Raw genomic sequence first — 19,721 nt, forward strand, 5'->3', positions numbered from 1 at the left:
ATGCATGAAAGCCTTGTGTGCTACTTGATTTGTGGTGTGTATCAATACGTGAAATGCTTGAATACGAATCTAATTAGACGTGGTAACTATATTAGGGCGCGATTGACCAAAGTCGTTGTAACAATTAAACCATCTGCCGAGCAAACTAAGGGGAGTTCACACACACTAAAAGCATGCGTCCCGGGGGGACATGGACGAACTACTATCCTTGGGAAGGATACTATTTATAAATCATGTCTTAGTAAACTAAACAAAACCCTATCATGAAGTCCCCACTTACAATACCGATTAGTCGCCGAGGGCGAATGGGATATTAGTTCATAACGCTATTAGGTTTGACAAACCTCACACCGTGACCGGGGGGATCGGACGTGAACTACTAGGCCTTGCAACTTGGTCAATGATGATAGACATTGACTTGGGGCACAACAACACAATGTCACCAGTATTCAGTATCTACAGTTTAGTGAGCTTACAGATGGGGTAGCTCCCCATAACGTGATTATAAATACTTTATCTAAACAATTTACGTTTTAAAAATTAAAACTGGATAACCTGTGAACTCGCCAACTTTATGTTGACACCCTACTGCATGCTTTGCAGGTAATCAGTGACGGCAGGAGCTTGCAGCTTGAGGAGTGTAGTGGTCGCATTAACCCGTGTTGGGTTTTAAATAAATTTAAATTTTGAACTTTGTGATTGAACTATTAACCCGCTTGAGGAGTGTAGTGGTCACTAATTCCTTTAAACGTTGTTTTAAACTTAAGACTTAGATGTGGACTTTAGTAGTCGCTAATCATATTTTGATAAATTGCTTTATTACTATGATTGTTCAATATGATTGGTGGCTGGATCCTGGTCAGTCACACGCCTCGCAATAATACTCCGCACGTGGAAAATTGAGGGTGTGACAAACTATTATATAAACACCAAAATATAAATAAACAAATGCTTTTAGTCTTCAACTTCCAGCCATGCATTCTTCAGGTGAAGACTCAATTTGTGTTTATTCCATGCAATGAAAATTAACTTCAAAACAATCTACGACGATCGGCTAACGCCCAAACCCGAGTGACCCGCGAACAAACCGAATAACACAACAATAACTGATGATGGAAACTAGAGCTTTACGTTTGGGATGCAACGAAATTTAGTTTTTTCAATCGGGTGGTGCCCTGGCTTTATGTTACCCTTGTGATAACTGGCACAAAACCGGTAATTTCCGTACTACTTTATTAATTAATTATTATTTGCAATTATGTGCTTAAACGTCAACATTATGTGTTTTTGCTTGCTTTACATATGAATTCATGCACGTTTTATACTTCAAATATTGCATTGTGCAATATCATTAGGCGTTGCGTCAGAAAAACTAGCAAACTCACCGGTAAGACAAGCTGTGTCAGCATTTCTGCAGAACACAATCAGACAATAGATTTAGGGCCTAGGAGTAGGCTCAGTGATGTGCACAAAATGCAACATATAAATTACATCAATTGTGGCATAAAACTAACTCTTTTTTAGTACTAATGTTGGAAAAAGTGTGTTTTTGTCTTCCTTTTGTATTTTCAGGATTAAATGAGCTTAAATAAACAAAAGAAGCAAAAAGGCAGCTAAATCTAACACAAATACAAGAAAAGGAACAAATGTGGCATGTCAGACCCCCTGACAGCATCTTCCCAAGCAAAACAAGAGAACAGAAAGCTGAACACGCCCCGTGCTCAGTGAGCACGGGGGCGTGCCCAAGTGTCAGCAGAAAAGACAAAGTTGTAGAAGCTTCCATCGCCCACCACAGGGTCGTGCTCAGCGGACACGGGGCCGTGGTCAACTATAAGATTCGCGAAATACAGGAAAATCTTGATAGTACAGATATGCTTCTGCACACGGGGTCGTGCTCAGCGGACACGGGGGCGTGGTCAACTAATGCAGACAAACTGCAATTAATGAAGAAAGAGAGAAGGAGGGACACGGGGCCGTGCCCGAGCTTCTGTTCAGCCTATAAATAGGAGTGCTTGGTTCACTTGCAACTTATCCCTTGGCACACCACCTCTCTCACTTGCAACTTATCCCTTGGCACACCACCTCTCTCACACTTCATCCACCACCCATCACCACCACAACACCATCATCCACCACCATCATCCATTGTCCATCATAGAGTGTGTGAGTCGTCTCGGGATCCAAGATTGATCGTAAGAGTTCTTGACAATCAAAGGCATGGTTGTAAAACAAGGTTTCCAAGGCCGAGTACTCCCCGAGTAGTCGCTACAAGTTAGGCTGCCGAGGCGACTTTCTTTGACTCCGCCTAATTACTCGGAATCAGTCAAACGCGGTCAACCGAGGCCAAAATTGTATCTAGTAGGTCAACTTGGGCCGAGTTTGACTTTAAAAATAATAAAACATAATTTCTATGCCTATCATATTAAAGAATGAATATTATTTTCACGTATTTTGTTATAGATATTAGTAAATTTATGTTATTTGACATGTATTTAATTTCCAAAAACTAATTTCTTTATAATTTACCATGTCCGAGTACTCGCCGAGTACTCTCCGCCTAGGCCGAGTACTCTCAACTCCCCGGTCGACCGACTAGGGAGCGCCTAGCGACTTTTGCAACCATGATCAAAGGTCATGTTTGCCTAAGTCTCTTACATCACTTGGTGAAGACAAGTGTTTAGTGTAATACTTTTTATTTTTAATTTTTTGCACTTTTTAATTGGTTTTGTATTAATGACTTTAATAACTAGTTTCTTATGTTGAAGGTGATTCTTCCTTATTGTTTGTCCGTGGTGTCTTGTCATTATTTTACTGTCTATATAAAATAAAAGATTTTCACCATTCATATCTCCACGCTCTATATGAAGGTATGTTGGCTACCTGGTCGGGGGTTAAGGGAACGGTTTGGTAAGAGTATAGATCCTGCAAAAGACATGGGTCAAATTTAGTAGGACCTCCTTCAATACCCACCGGTATTGGATGGCGGGGGTTCAAATTCTTTGATCCCCTCATAAGTTAAACTACTATTAAAACTTTAACCCGGCTACTTAGGACTGTATCCCTGCTGACTCAGACTACTTAGCCGAGGGTAATGTCGCCTTCAAAAGAGGGGCCTACCACATTATGCATTAATAACTTAATTAATTATCTTTCAATAATCCGACCCTTTAGGATTGTATCCTTGCTGACTCAAACTACTGGGTTGAGGGTAACGTCACCTTCAAAAGAGGGGCATACTACAATAACTAAGATAATCTCTTAAACAAATGCAAAAGTGCGAAAATAATCAAAGTTTACACTACACACGAGTCGGATCCAAGTGATTCATCTTGTCTATCTGTTTTTACTTTTATTTTATTTTCAGCATTTTAGTTAGTTTTATTTTTCTAGTTTTAAAACCTTTTTCCAACATTTTGATTTGATTAGACGTTGAGGATAAACCGGTACTAAAAGCTCTTGTGTCCTTGGACGACCTCGGTATCTTACCAACACTATACTACGTCCACGATGGGTGCACTTGCCCATATGTGTGTTTAGTGTTAGTGAATATCGTGTTTATAAATTTATAACTTCGCTAAAAAATTGTAAAAAGGGCTTAAAATATATACCTAAAACATATACACACTGACACGCATCAAGTTTTTGGCGCCGTTGCCGGGGACACAAGGATTTTAAGAAAGCTTAAAATCGACGGCCTAATCAGTTTTCAAAACTTTTTCAAAACGCGCGCACATTTTTCTGCATTTTAGTTTAGTTTTGCATTTACAGTAGCCTGAACACGGGGCCGTGTTCATTGAACACGAGGCCGTGCTGCATATTTTTCATAAAACACCCAGATACAGAGTCTGAACACGGGGCCGTGCTCGCTGAACACGCCCCCGTGCTCAACAAGACCAGTAACTTTTAATTAAACGCCCAGATACAGACCCTGAACACGGGCCGTGTCCACTGAACACGGGGCCGTGTCCAGCCTTTGTTCCCGTTTTAATTTATGTTTTCTGGTCCCGAGACTCTGTTGTGGTCTGCTGAGTGATTCTTATGGATCAATACTCAGGAGGCTACAACTACACCTATGAGGAGGATGATTATAGGAGAGATTATTGCACTAATTATGGTAACCCGCGCTCGGTTCAATATTACAACTCATCTCAACTATCCACTTCACACAACTACTATGAGGAGCCCAGGTACGAGCCATCAACTTCATACACATCCTATGAAGACCAAAGGTATGAACCTTCTCCCTCATACTCATATTTTGATGAACCAAGGTATGAGCCTTCATACTTATACTTTGAGGAACCAAGATATGAGCCACCACCTTCATATTCTTATTATGAGGAACCATGGCGTGAACAACCCACCTCTTATGAGTCCTATGAAGAACAAAATTACGACCCTTATCCGTCATATACTTACAATGAGGAACAATGGTATGAACCATCTACTTCATATGAGTACTATGAGGAGCCAAGGATCGAACAACCGGATTCAAGCTTTGAGGATCCCGATCCTTTCTCTATCGAGCGATACATAAAGGAATCTCGCGCAAGGGAAGAAGAGTCCCGCGCAAGAGAAGAATTAAATAAATAAACGATAGTTGAAGAGTTAAAAATGGAAGAACAAATAAGTGAAAACCGACACATGAGTTAAACAACGAAAGAGGTGAGGCCGATAACGTTAAAATTCAAGAAGAGTCTAATTTTGAAAAAAGTAATCTCTTGTCACCTTCTTTTGAAAATCATTGTTTAGTACCCACTCATGCTAAGTTTTTAAAAGAGTTAAACACTAACACTAAAATTGACGAAACGGTAAGCGTTAAGTTAACTAACGATCAAACTTCACTAATAAAAGAAGACCCTTTTGAAATCAACATTACACCGGTTCCATGTTTTTTTTCAAAATTCATTTATTAGTAATGTTACAATTGATAAAGATCTTTGTGTTAACATAATGCCCAACTACATTTTCGAAAAATTAAGTATTAGTGATTTTTCTCCACATCAAATACCCATTTTTCTATCTAATCGGAAAGTAATAAAGTCACTCGGTGTAGTTGAGGATGTCTTGGTCCAAACAAATCAAATGGTAATCCCAACTGACTTTGTCATCCTCGATGACGCTCCTCTAGTGTTGGGACGACCTTTTGTAAAAACCCACGAAGCTTTGAAAAACCGGAAGTACAATAATCTATCCATTCAATTAGGGGCATTTAAAAAAAGTGTCGATCTTGAGCGATCAATGAAATATCCAATCGGCAATGACGACCCCCTAATTGAAGATGAGCCAGAACCACCCGATAAGGTGGGTCTAGCCAAGGACCCTTATAAACGTGGCGCACCACGGAGGCATTCCGCGGAACTATCCTTAGTTTAATGTAGATTAACTTTTATATTTTCTAGTTTAGTTTTAATTTTCAGGAATAAAACACACTCGGGATGGTGAAGGATACTAAGAGAAGCTTGAACCAACAATCCATGCACAAAAACAGAGTCTCCTGACAATTTTTCTTCATTACAGCAAGTTCAGCACGGGGTCGTGCTCACCCCAACACGCCCCGTGCCCGAGGTTCTGCAGAAAATACCAGTTCAGGTAACTGGACACGGGGCCGTGCTCACTGAACACGCCCCCGTGCCCAGCCTTCTGTTTAAATTTGATACTGGTAGTCTGACCACGGGGCCGTGCTCAGCCAACACCACCCCATGTTCAGCTACCCAGTAACATAAAATCTTGTTTTTAACCCACTTTTACACATTTTAATCAACCGAAAAACTTATTTTTGGGACATATTGAGGACAATATGTAATTTAAGTGTGGGGGGATGCTAAAACCTTGAATTTTGCAAGTCCTAATTACAAGCCTTACACAAAACTCTATTGGAACCAATAATCACCCCAAATTTTTTTCAAAAACTTTTTTTTTTACTTGTCTTGGTTTAATTTGGGAATTACAAGTTCTAAAAAGGTTATATTTTTACAAATTTACAACCGATAGCGTCGTGATAAAAAGAACCAACATAAGAAATTTATGAAACGGCATGACAAACCTAGTTAAAATTTGATTATATATACTTGATCACATAAAAACTCATTCCCACAAAAGTGAGTTTTGAGCCTTTATTGAGCATACAAATACATATCTTTCAACTAAATGCTCATTTTTCGTTTCTTGTATGAATAGCCGCTTGGTTTCTTACGACTCTAGAACTTGCCATGACGATACATTCCCGGTCCTTACCAACTTAAACTCAAGTAAGTAAATGATGGAGGCATTAGGACTAACCCTTTTTCTTTCAACACCATTATTTTTCTTTTTTTTTTACCACCTACCCAAAATTCCCCTAGTTAACCCCTTTGAGCCTAAACATTTTCATTTCTTAACCCACAAAATAAACACCCTTTTACCCACCAAAACCCTTTTTCATTTTAAACCCTTTATTTTAGTAAAAGGCTCGGTTTTTCATGTGACATTCCTTATCAAAAAAAAAAAAAAGAGAAACAAAAAAAAAAAGCGAGAGAGAATTTTGCAATAACCAAACAAGTTCCTGAAAAAAATCTTGTTTGAATATGCTTAGTTTGAATAAATGTCAAAAAAAAGAGGATTCACGACAACCGACGCTTTTTACGCTTTTAGCCCTTTTTACTAACCACTAACCCAACCACCTACCTTTAACCCAAGCCTAACCCTTTCACCCAAAAGTCCTCTTGATATTTACAAAGCTATATAGTTAAAAAGGATGAGGATTGATTGCTTGGCAAACATATGGTAGGAGTATGTTCCATGCCGCTCTCGAGTGATTCACTAAAATTACACCTTCGGCCGAGTGTTGAGTGATCCCCCGTGAGGTATGTGAACTTGTATATAAATAGAATTTTAAAAGGGCATGTTATGCCTTAATAAGTAATTTATCTTATGAAACGTTTTTAATAAATCATGACGAATAGGATTGTAAATAAATAAAAATAAAACTCAATAACGAATCTTGGAAATCCCGACACTCTATGACAAGCCCAAAACCTTCTCTTCTACCCATTCCATTTGGGAGTGTAAAGCCACATTATAAAGAGTTTTGCTTGAGGACAACCAAAGATTCACGTGTGGGGGTATTTGATGTGCACAAAATGCAACATATAAATTACATCAATTGTGGCATAAAACTAACCCTTTTTTAGTACTAATGTTGGAAAAAGTGTGTTTTTGTCTTCCTTTTGTATTTTTAGGATTAAATGAGCTCAAATAAACAAAAGAAGCAAAAAGGCAGCTAAATCTAACACAAATACAAGAAAAGGAACAAACGTGGCACGCCCGACCCCCTCACAACATCTTCCCAAGCAAAACAAGAGAACAGAAGGCTGAACACGCCCCGTGCTCAGTGAGCACAGGGGCGTGCCCAAGTGTCAGCAGAAAAGACAAAGTTGTAGAAGCTTCCATCGTCCACCACGGGGCCGTGCTCAGCGGACACGGGGCCGTGGTCAACTATAAGATTCGTGAAATCCAGGCAAATCTTGATAGTACAGATATGTTTCTGCACACGGGGTCGTGCTCAGCGGACACGGGGGCGTGGTCAATTAATGCAGACAAACTACAACTAATGAAGAAAGAGAGAAGGATGGACACGGGGCCATGCCCAACGGACACGGGGCCGTGCCCGAGCTTCTGTTCAACCTATAAATAGGAGTGCTTGGTTCACTTGCAACTTATCCCTTGGCACACCACCTCTCTCACACTTCACCCACCACCCATCACCATCACAACACCATCATCCACCACCATCATCCATTGTCCATCATAGAGTGTGTGAGTCGTCTTGGGATCCAAGATTGATCGTTAGAGTTCTTGACAATCAAAGGCCATGTTTGTCTAAATCTCTTACATCACTTGGTGAAGACAAGTGTTTAGTGTAATACTTTTTATTTTTAATCTTTTGCACTTTTTAATTGGTTTTGTATTAATGACTTTAATAACTAGTTTCTTATGTTGAAGGTGATTCTTCCTTATTGTTTGTCCGTGGTGTCTTGGCATTATTTTACTGTCTATATAAAATAAAAGATTTTCACCATTCATATCTCCACGGTCTATATGGAGGTATGTTGGCTACCTGGTCGGGGGTTAAGGGAACGGTTTGGTAAGAGTCTTGCCATTGTTCAGTGTATAGATCCTGCAAAGGACTTGGATCAAATTTAGTAGGACCTCCTTCAATACCCACCGGTATTGGATGGTGGGGGTCCAAACTCTTTGATCCCCTCATAAGTTAAATTACTATTAAAACTTTAACCCGGCTACTTAAGACTGTATTCCTGCTGACTCGGACTACTTAGCCGAGGGTAACGTCGCCTTCAAAAGAGGGGCCTACCACATTATGCATTAATAACTTAATTAATTATCTTTCAATAATTCGACCCTTTTGGATTGTATCCTTGCTGACTCAAACTACTGGGTTGAGGGTAACGTCACCTTTAAAAGAGGGGCCTACTACAATAACTAAGACAATCTCTTAAACAAGTGCAAAAGTGCGAAAATAATCATAGGTTACACTACACACGAGTCGGATCCAAGTGATTCATCTTGTCTATCTGTTTTTACTTTTATTTTATTTTCAGCATTTTAGTTAGTTTTATTTTACTAGTTTTAAAACCTTTTTCTAACATTTTGATTTGATTAGACGTTGAGGATAAACCGGTACTAAAAGCTCTTGTGTCCTTGGACAACCTCGGTATCTTACCAACACTATACTACGTCCACGATGGGTGCACTTGCCCATATGTGTGTTTAGTGTTAGTGAATATCGTGTTTATAAATTTAAAACTTGGCTAAAAAGTGTAAAAAGGGCTTAAACTATATACATAAAACATATACACACTGACACGCATCACCCAGCATTAAAAATACATTAAAAACCCAAGTGTGGATACAAGGGTTAACATATACACTTTCTGGAAGCTAATATAAGCACTAAAAGACACCTGAAAGTCACTTAAAATGCTGAATTCTGAAGAATTCAGCATAAATCAGCAATAATCCAACATTTAAACACCAAAATACTATGCCGAGTTGTTGTGTTAGTGTCTAGAATAACTTGTAAAGCGTCGGGAATTAAAACTGTCACAAAAGGTGCTTCATGCCTAGTAAAACTGCGCAATTTAGCACTTTAACGAACCGTTAACCGAACGAATAACCGGACACTACCCAAAACATCAAAACTAGACTAGAAGCATTGTTTTTATGTTATCAAGCTAGTATAGGTGATAAAACACCTTAAAAATCATAAAAACACATAAACACACGTAATATTACATAAACCTTCTAGTTTACACTTTCCACCCACAACTTCTAAAGTTTTTCATTTTACCCCCCCCCCCCTTATGTGTAACCGGCCCCAAAGGGCCCACCCCCACTTTTGAATATAATAATCTCCATGTAAGCTAGATACTAAACATGTTAACTCTTGGTTAAAGGGTTGTTGGAAAGATATTATAAAGCACCTAAAGATGCATAAACAAGATCATTTCAAACCTTCAAACTTCATATTCTTTCTCCTTCTCCTCCCATAACCTACGGCCACCATCACCATACTACACATCCACCATTTTCTTCATCATACAAGGCAATCTAAGGCTATACTAAGGTGTAAGATGGTTATCTAAGAAGGCTTGAGGTGCTAGAAGTTCTAGGACCACTTGGAGGAGCTATTAACCTCTCATTTCCTTCATTTTTCATCTTCATCTTCTTTGTGCCACTTCCCTAGCCAATAGAGCTAGTAGTAAGCATGCTAAACTCTATTTTACTTCATGTTAGTGTTATGTACAAGTCACACCATCTAAGAAACTAAACTTTAAAGGATGAAGATATGAAGATCTAACAATCAAAGAAAAACAAGTGATTTTAGAGATTTTGATGTTTGTGATGAAGTTGTTGTTGAATCTTGTGTTTATGTTTAGATCTATCATGTTAAAGCTTGTTAGAAGCTTAGATCTAACAAGTTTAATCATGGATCTTGAAAGAACCATGGTTAAACTTGAAGGTGAACTTGTGAAACCTTTATGTAAACATGAGAAATGATTTTTAAAGCATAATCTTGTGTTCTTGAAGTAACTAAGTTTATGTAAAGTTAACTTTTGAAATTAAACTCCATGAAAAGTTTGTAAAAAGTTCATCAAGAAGCTTATTTATGAAAGATTCAAGTATGTTAAGCATGGATCTTGGAAGATCCATGATGAAACAAGATTTTAAACATGAAGATCTTTTAAATGAGCATAAGGATAGTTTTAAAACATGTTTTTCAAGACTTTGAAATCCTAAAACTCATGGAAGGTTTAGTTAGTAAGTTAAAGTTTCAGAAAAAGTTTGTTTAAAATTTACAAGAACACTTGTTTTTGAAAGACCCTTGTATGTAAAATGTAGATCTAAAAGACTACACATTTTTAACAAAAATCAAGTTCATCATAAGGTTTTACATGATAAAATTAGTGTATGTTACTTGTGAAATTGTTGGAAATTGTTTTTGGTGATGAAAAGAAAATAAACACATGTTTTGAAAACATGGGGGACCTCCAGTTTTAAGGGAAACTATGTCAAATTTTTTATAAAATTTTGACACTTAGAAAAATATAAGTTTTGGTGAAACTTATTCACCAAATATTCACCTAAAAATATTTATCAAGGTTTCCTAATTTTTGTACAAAATTACAAGCTAAGAAGTAAGGATTTCTTTAAGTTAAAATCAATATTAAGTATGTATATTTTTAGGAAAAATATATATATTTAGTGATCACCAAATTTTGTGCTAAGTGTATATTATGTGTATTGTATGTAGAGGTGTACAAAAAAACTGATTACGCAATCGAAACCGGTAAAAAAACCGGAACCGGTTTTTTTCAAAACCGGTTTTTTTTATAACCGGTTCGGTTACAACCGGTTTGACCGGTTATGGATCGGTTACAATTTTTCTGGACGGGTTCGGGGGTATAACCGGTTTTTAAAAAAACCGGTTTATTAATCGAATAATCAAAAAAACCGGTTAATAACCGGTTAACCGCTAACAGCTAGAAAAAAACCGGTTAAAAAAACCGGTTTTAACCGATTAAAAACGCCCAGCTTTACTAACGGTCATATGACCGTTTGGGACTAATTCTAGCCGTTTTTTTTGGCTTTTTTTTGCCTATAACTCATCTCCAACTTGTATAAAAGGGTTGTGGGTGTTTAGATTTCATTCACAACACTTGAGAATCTTCAAAAACTCTAAAAAAGTCCCTCATTCTTGTTCGATAACTCTCAAAACGCTATGGCAACGTCTAGTGCCCATGATTCGGTCAATGTTGGCGAGTCTACAAACGAAACGGTGATTCGTGTTGTTCCAACGAAACGCAACCCCGAGGTTTGGTCACATTTTGATTTGTGCGAGATGGCAAACGGTAAAAGAAAAGCGCGTTGTCATCATTGTCTAGGTTTTTACGCCGAAACCGCAAACTCCACGTTGAAGCAACACATCGAAAAACCGTTTTGCAAGGCGTTGAAACAACAACACGTTAGTGGTCAAGCTTCCATGGCAAGTGATGCCGCTAATATTTTCAACTACAATTTCAATATGGTTAGGGATGAAATGGCGAAGTTTGTAATCCAAGAAAGTTTGCCATTCAACCACTTCGACAACCAACGCTATACAAAGATGGTTCAACGAACTCTCCAACCACGATACACCCATGTAAGTCGTGCTACTCTTAGGAGGGATTGTTTAAAATTGTGGAAAAAAGCTAAACTAGAATTAATTTCTTATTTTGAAAAATTAGAAACCGGTGTTAACTTGACTAGCGACGTTTGGTCCGCACCGCACGGTTCACCCGATTCGTATATTTGTGTCACCGCCCATTGGATTGAACCGGCGACGTGGCAAATGATGAAACGCACGATTTTGTTTAAATTATTCGATTACCCTCACACCGGTGAAGCTATATATAAAGTAATCGATAAATGTATTACAACATACAAATTGGAAAATAAAGTTTTTTCAATATCTTTTGATAACGCCTCAAACAACACGAGCGCGGTTATGCGTTTAAAATTAAAATACAATCCGATTTGTGAGGGTACTTTTTTCCATAGCCGATGCGTTGCACACATCATAAATTTGGCCGTTCAAGACGGTTTAAAGGTTATTGAAACACAAAAAGAAGCTTTCAAAAGAATGTTACGAAGTATATTTAGTAACACTCAAAGACATGCAAAATATATTAAAACTTGTAAGGAAGCGGGTCGAATATGCTTAGGACCCAATTGGGACGTTGCTCCTAGGTGGAACTCGACTTGCATTATGTTTGAAAAAGCTATTTTGCAAAAAGAAAGTTTAATAGAATTTCATAACCTTTTGGCTAGTCGTGGAAAGTGTTCGGCTTACCACCCGTCGGGTTGGGAAACTATTGAAAATGTTACACAAGTGCTTCAAGTTTTCAAAACATCAACAAAGACTTTATCGGGGGTTTATTATCCAACAAGTTCATTGGTTCTTCCCAATTTGTTTAAAATGTGTTTGAAAGTAAACGAGTTGTCGGTTAGAGGTAGACCATATTGTGACATGGCGGATACAATGAAGGAAAAATTAAGAAAATATTTTAAAGAACTACCGGCGGTTTTCACTTGTGCCGCCGCTCTAAACCCTTGTTTTAATATTTTTGGAGCCGGGTCTTTGATTGAAAAAATTACACACCAATTGAATTTAAACACCACTCAAGAACCAAACTTTGGTGAAGTCGCAAAAGCTCGTTTCAACGATCAACTTTCAAAATTGTTTGATGTTTATGTAACAAAATATGGTTCAACCGCGTCACACATTCACGCGGCAATGAGAAACGCCGCTTTCGGTGAAGGTTCAAGTCAAATGGAAGATACCGATTTGTATGTTTATAACCAATTGTACGATGAGTCGAGTCAAATGCATCGTGGTAACACTAGTAGTAGTGAACTCGGTCGGTATGGTGGGTCGAACTTTCTACAAATGATGAGTTCACAAGAGTTTAAAAATTTTGATTTGTTGGCTTGGTGGAAAAGTAACGAAAATCAATTTCCGATCTTAGCCACAATGGCCCGAGATTTACTAACGGTCCAAGCTTCCACGGTAGCTTCGGAAAGTGCTTTTTCTATTAGTGGTAGGGTGATTTCGATAAGGAGGACTCGACTAACACCTAAGGCGGTTGAGATGTCGATTTGCTTAAAAGACTACTTGGATGCGGCGGAGAGAGTTCAAGACAAACGTTCACTCGAGGAAGAATTAGATTACGAGGAGAAGTTTACGAGGACGAGGTCGAAGCCGAATTGACAACCCCAATGACCGACGAAGAAGCCGAATTAGATGAATTCCTACGCAATAGTTCGAGTTCGGGTTCGGCCGAAGAAGATTAAACGACGCTTCTCAAGATATATTTTAGTATTGTAGTTCCACTAAAAAAATATATATATATATTAGTGGACGTTCTTGCGGATTAATAGTTTAAGTTTACGCATTTCGTTTGTTATGTTTATCGTTCGTATTTCATTGTTATGTAACCGTTTGTTCCAAGACTAATGATATTATTATGTGTTTAACTTTTTATGAGTTTATTGTTAATTTTTTTATAAAAAAAACTGCATTTAGCTGAAAAAAACAGCCCAAATAGCTGAAAAAATGAAAAAAAAAACATGCTGTGAATTTACTGCAGCTTTCTGCACAACCGGTTTTTTTTCCGGTTTTTTTATTCGGTTACTGTTAACCGGTTTTTTTAACCGGTTTCACACACACCGGTTAATAATCGACTCAAAAACCGGTTTTTTTAAAAACCGGTTACAACCGGTTAGGACCGGTTACAATCTTTCCCATTTAAAACCGGTTATTAACCGTAACCGGTTAGTAAAAAACCGGTTTTTTTTTTTGCTGAAATAACCGAACCGGTTATTAACCGTAACCGGTTTTCCAAAATAACCGATTTGTACACCTCTAATTGTATGTAGTAGTGTATTAGGAACATAAAAATACACTAAATACTCCCAAGGAGTATCATCAACAAAATACACATAAAAATACATAACAAATACCTAAGAATAATCATACAAAATAACCCATGAAAGGGGTATATGGACAATTTTTGGACATATATATATATATATATCTATACTACTTTAATAAGCATATAGGAAGGGCAAGAATGGTCATTTGCCACTTTACAGGTCTTTAAAGCATATTGTACAACCAACAATAGCACAAATGTTGAATCTGATAAAGCAACAAAATTTTGGGCGGGATTTCCCTTGAGCGGGAATTCAAATTTCAAAACACCCCCTTATTTTCATTTCAGAACATTCAATCTCTCTCTCTCTCCTCGAAACCAATCCCCCTATTCTACCTCCCTCTCCTCGAAACCTTATCTGCCCCCTCTCATCAAGACAATTTCACTAGATCCATGAAAATTTCACCAGGGATTCTTACCTCTCAATCCCGATTTAGGGATTTTTTTTAGCGTTATTGCTACCTTCGTCAAGGGTAAGTGACACCGTGTTTTGATTCTGAACACTATTTCTCATTCATTCAATGGATTTCACTTACATTTGTTTGTGTTGTGAGATGGTTCTTCTTTTTTTTGTAGGTCATGGTTTAAGGAATGTGTCACGTTTCTTCAAAGATTCCAGTCGGAATCCGAGCCGAGATAATGGCTTCCGGTGAGACGATTAGGGTTCCGATGTGCTGGACTGCCATCGCTATCAAAAAAGGTAACAACCATGTCTACCTATTTTGTTTGTTATTTGAGTCGATCTACCTTTTTTGTTTGTTATTTGAGTCGGATCTGTATAATACTTTCAGATATGTGTTGGGTTCCTCAAAGATATTGGTTGTGGGTGGAAGACGATGACATAAGGCTTGGTAATTTCATATCTCTATTGACCCTCACCCTAGGTACTTTGCATTTTAGTTGATTGATATTTGATTATTTGATAATTATTGTAAATATATTATGAATTTCAGTTGATTTATTTATGTTTTTTTGAAAGAATCAAATCCATGTTTAGTCGACCTCCGTATTTGGAGGGTAAAAGTGAAGATGACTTCTCTGACCATACTTAAAGCAAGTTGAAGTTTGCACCAGATAACGTAGATTATGTTTGAGATGCGGTTTTTAACCTTTATTTAAACAGTTTACTGTGGTTTCTAGATGCCAATGTTTGATTTATAATTACAAGTGAAGCAAGTGTTGTTTTATTAGGGGATGCGTTTAGATGGTTGGCTGGAAATCCTTCCCACAAACTGGATATAATGGCTTAGTATGGTTAACAGTAAGTCCTGCTGACCCTTCAGGCTCCACATAATTTTGATGTCTTATAAGTGAGTCGTTACCGTATTGAATGTATCCGGGTGACTCTGGCATGATCTCTTTTGATTTCATGTTACACATGAGATATGTGTGCTTCTGGGTTTTAACGGAGATTTAATTGGGAACCGGACTGATTGTTGTGCTTCTAGGTTTTAACGGAGATTTGCGATGGGCGCTTGTTTGTTCCAGTGATTGTGCTTGCCGGTTTTTTGACAATTGTTGCTCGGATTGGAGTATTTTCTCCTGTTAGATTCAAGTAAGTTTGGGTTCAATATTGTATAACTAATCACATTTTAGTCGTTGAATTTAATAATAAATTGGGATTTTAATATAATAATGCAGTGCATCAACTTGTTACTATGAGACTGATGATTCTTCATCACAGGGCCACACTCCTTTGAATGCTGCTGATGTTCCTACGCTGTTGGGAACCGGCTCCTTTTCACTTCTGAGTGGTATTTGATCATGAATACATTATGAATATTATATCCATACTTTAAAAAGTTTGAAATAGAAATAGATTTTAAGGTGTTTGTTGGCCCTACGTATTGCAGATGATGTGAAAAAGGGAGAGAATGAAGTGAGATGGCCACCAGGGTTCATGCGATGGCCTCATATGTTAGCTGATCAGGTGCGTGGGCTGGGCCTAAGGGAAATCGGTGGAGGGTTTTCTAGGCATCATCGCGCACCGACTATTCGGGCCGCTTCTTATGCCATTGTCAAACCATCCACCATGTTTCAAAAGATGGAAAACCTTAAGAAACTTAGAGGCCATCGGAATGCTGTCTATTGCGGTAAATGTTATATATACTTCCTCTAATATATTTGACTTTTGAAATCTATATGCACAAAGTTGAATATTTTTTTTCCAGCAATATTTGACCGATTAGGGAGATATGTTATTACTGGTTCGGATGACCTTGTGAAAATTGTTCGACGGAAACTGCTCTATGCTTGGCCAGCTGTCGCGGACACGATGTGAGCTCAACTACCATACAAAATCACATTTTCACCCTTTAATTTGTTAACTCATCTGAGTAACTTATTATCAATATACGTTTCAATAGGGTGACATTACAGACCTTGATGTGAGCTTCAACAATTTATTTGTTGCTTCTGCATTATTCGAGTTGTAAGTATATCATTTGCCATATTTAAACTTGTTTGAAAGTTTGACTTTGGTCAACTGAAATATCTGTGGTGGGTACAGTGGCGAATAGCTGATGGACTTCCAATTTCAATATTGCGTGGACACACAGGAGCAGTTACGACAATTGCCTTTATTCCTAGACTAGGCTCTGTTCATCAGATGACCCACAAATTTTGGCGATGTATGCTATTTATTACACATTTCATTTGGAATGCAATTGAGTAAATACAATACAACATTTTAACTTCTTGTGTTGAACACAGGGTACTGTACTTGCTTCCCAATAAGGTAGAAGTGCAGCAGCTTACCGCAGCGTTAGCCGGCTGCAGAACATTGGCAGAAGAACACACTGCGTTAGCCGGCTGCAGAACATTGGCCATATTCTCCCTTCGCAGTCCATCTAACTTGAAAATGGGAAATAACTTTGCGCTCCATCAGTCGACAGTTGGAGCTTGTGGGCTTTCACAAGTTGAATCCAAAAGGGTAACAAGTTTCTCAAGAAAAAAGTACTTGTAGAAATGTTGGTATGCATAAAGCACTTAAGAATTTTTTTTTTGGCAGAAGTGGCACTATGCGAAGAACTTGCTAATACAGTGGATAAAAGCGCTTTCATCCAGCCCCTATCTATATCTTGTAGCTGTCACTCCAATGAAGGTAAAGGAATATGCATGTATGCTTGGTTTTAAAAAGTAAGAGACGCATAAAAGCGACGAGGTCTAAAACTAAGACGCGAAGCGCAAAAAAAAAAACCCAAGGTACAACAGTAAGATGCATAAAAACGCCTTGGGAACAAGAGGCGCGCGCCTCAGGCCAAAAAAGCACAGAAAAATCCCCAAAAAGCACGCTTTTTTGGGGCTTCTTGTAATTACTCTAGGCGCTGAGCGAAAAAGCCCCAAGGTGTGAGCCTTTTTGCGCCTCACGCTTAAGCGCACCTGAGCCCTTTTTAAAACCCAGCATGTATGTTTATTATTGATACATAATTATGGATTTGCTTATTGAGGTATGACTGTGTATGTTGACAGGCCAAACAGACCCTGCTGATGTTTTGCAGTATGATCTAATGCAGGTCAAGGTTAGTACAAGTTTCTATAGTATGATGTTTTGATAGATAACATGATTTTTGATGTTGTCCTGGCACAAATGTAGACCATGTAAAAGAATAAATAATATAAGAGTTCTGTTGGTTCTTCTTATTGGTGGTTGATGACTGAAGTTGAGATCAGAAACATTAACCGGGTATTTAGATGCTTTTAACATGCTAAATAACCTATTTTTAAGAATTATAATTATAATGTTATTTGGTAACATGGTTTTTGTTATCATATCTAATATGGTAATTATTGAAAATTTAAAAAAGATGGAGAAAAAAGTCAATGTTTTAAAAACCGGTTTACATCAGTCGGTTGAATCAGTTTACAACGGCCGGTTAAACCGGATATTGGAAGCTTGGCCGGCATGAATCATACTGGTAAATTGAGAGGACGATAAAGAAGTTGTACTTCCGGAAATTTGGGTTACACCGGTTTAAACGGGTATACTGATACTTTGTCAAAGGTTAAAATTTGGCCTAATCATCTTTTATGGGCCCAAAGATTTATCTTCTTGATAAAATCTAGCGTCCAAAAAGGTACCAACAGTGAATTTTTGGATTATTTATATTGTGGATTAACTTTTGTAATGTTTTTTTATTATAGAATGATGTAGTTTTCGATTATTTTTTAAGTTGAAATTGTATTTTATGGATTTATAGAGTAATTAGTCAACCCGGTTGAACCGCCAAGTACAACTCGATTCAACCGGTTGAACCACTTCTGAGTCTAACCCGGTACGATTGGAAAACCGGTTTTTAAAACATTGGAAAAAGTGTTGGCGGGTCAGCGCCGTTAGATCTAATAAAGAATTAATCATCACACCCGTGTATTCAGGAACATTAAAAACTTTAATTATTTTATGAAGGTGAAGGATACTTTTTCTGTTCAAACGTGGTAGAGAAGTACATGTCACTATCACCAAAATTGTATTTTGCATGATAGGTTATTACCACTATTTTAATGGTGTTTGAATGGTAATCAAATCATGTAGATGAGGTAATGGGGATATGTAATACTTAACATTGGATCTCATCGCAATATATATGTATATCGGTAAATTGTTATTCTTAAATTACTATGTGTATGACTGATATCTTTTTATTTATTTTTTTAATTAAAATGTTTATAACTGATATTTTCTATTTAATTAAGATCCGGAAAGCATGATAGCCCACACCGGTGCTACAAATAAGAAAACAAACCGAAAGATTATATAATATATCGTGAGAGAATTGATAGACTAATAGAAAAAGAGTGTTGCGTCGTTAAATACCACCATCGTTAATGACCGTTCTAAATTATCGTTGCCGCCGCATCGCGCGGGTAAACGGCTAGTATATATATATATATATATATGTATATATATATATATATATATATATATATATATATATATATATATATATATATATATATATATCTTTTACCAAGTAATGAGAATGATACAAAAATCGGAAAATAATAAGAATAAATATATATATTTTACAAGATAACAAAATATATATATTTCACACAAGTCATAAAAATATATTATTTTTAAGAAATATAATTCCGGAAAGTATTAAAAATCAAAGTATTGATTTTTGGCAAATAATGTAAAATACACAAGTATTTACATAAAAATACAAATATACTTTCCTAAGTATACTTGCACAAAAAAATATTGGCAATATTATTTAACAAAATACTTATATTTATTTTCAAAAAATAATATAAGTAACATATTTTGAATAAGTTAGAAATAGTTTATTTTTAACACTTATTGATCTTCTTCGATCACATAAACAAATATATATTTTTGGAAGTAAAATATATATTTACGAAAGGACAATACAAATTCTGAATACAAGAACACGACGAACGAGCGAGACCTGACAAACAAGGGCACGACCCTCGCACATGATGAACATACACAGAACAAATACATAAACCTGATATGGTGACTTGTACTCCGTGTGTTACAAGTCTAGTGAGTAACGTACATAGAACACGTATAGGTTACGACGCTTACGAGACAAACCTGGTGAAGTTTACGACCTAAGATACGCAAAACTGTAAGTTCATGTCCCCACTTTTAAACTTTTACTTGTTTTCTAAACTTGGAGAAAATACATGTACTATGGTATGTAGAACACAAAACTAAGGAAT

At 37.2% G+C, this 19,721-nt stretch overlaps 1 protein-coding gene across 1 annotated transcript; it reads left to right on the top strand.

Moving 5' to 3' along the window:
- Window positions 1-15,219: 15,219 nt before the first annotated feature.
- Window positions 15,220-17,672, top strand: LOC110889941 (bromodomain and WD repeat-containing protein 3-like). Its single transcript, XM_035979676.1, has 8 exons — window positions 15,220-15,294; window positions 15,522-15,588; window positions 15,675-15,787; window positions 15,887-16,126; window positions 16,205-16,310; window positions 16,400-16,440; window positions 17,053-17,136; window positions 17,505-17,672. The coding sequence occupies exons 1-6, from the start codon at window positions 15,285-15,287 to the stop codon at window positions 16,422-16,424; spliced, it is 561 nt and encodes a 186-aa protein (XP_035835569.1). The 5' UTR covers window positions 15,220-15,284; the 3' UTR covers window positions 16,425-16,440; window positions 17,053-17,136; window positions 17,505-17,672.
- The last annotated feature ends 2,049 nt before the right edge of the window (window positions 17,673-19,721 follow it).

Source organism: Helianthus annuus, chromosome 11 (assembly GCF_002127325.2).
Source record: "Helianthus annuus cultivar XRQ/B chromosome 11, HanXRQr2.0-SUNRISE, whole genome shotgun sequence".
NCBI lineage: Eukaryota > Viridiplantae > Streptophyta > Magnoliopsida > Asterales > Asteraceae > Helianthus > Helianthus annuus.

Coding starts and splice junctions, on each gene's coding strand:
- LOC110889941 (XM_035979676.1), top strand. Junction 15,589..15,674: donor TTTTCTCCTGTTAGATTCAA/GTAAGTTTGGGT, acceptor ATAATAATGCAG/TGCATCAACTTGTTACTATG. Junction 16,127..16,204: donor TCGGAATGCTGTCTATTGCG/GTAAATGTTATA, acceptor TTTTTTTTCCAG/CAATATTTGACCGATTAGGG.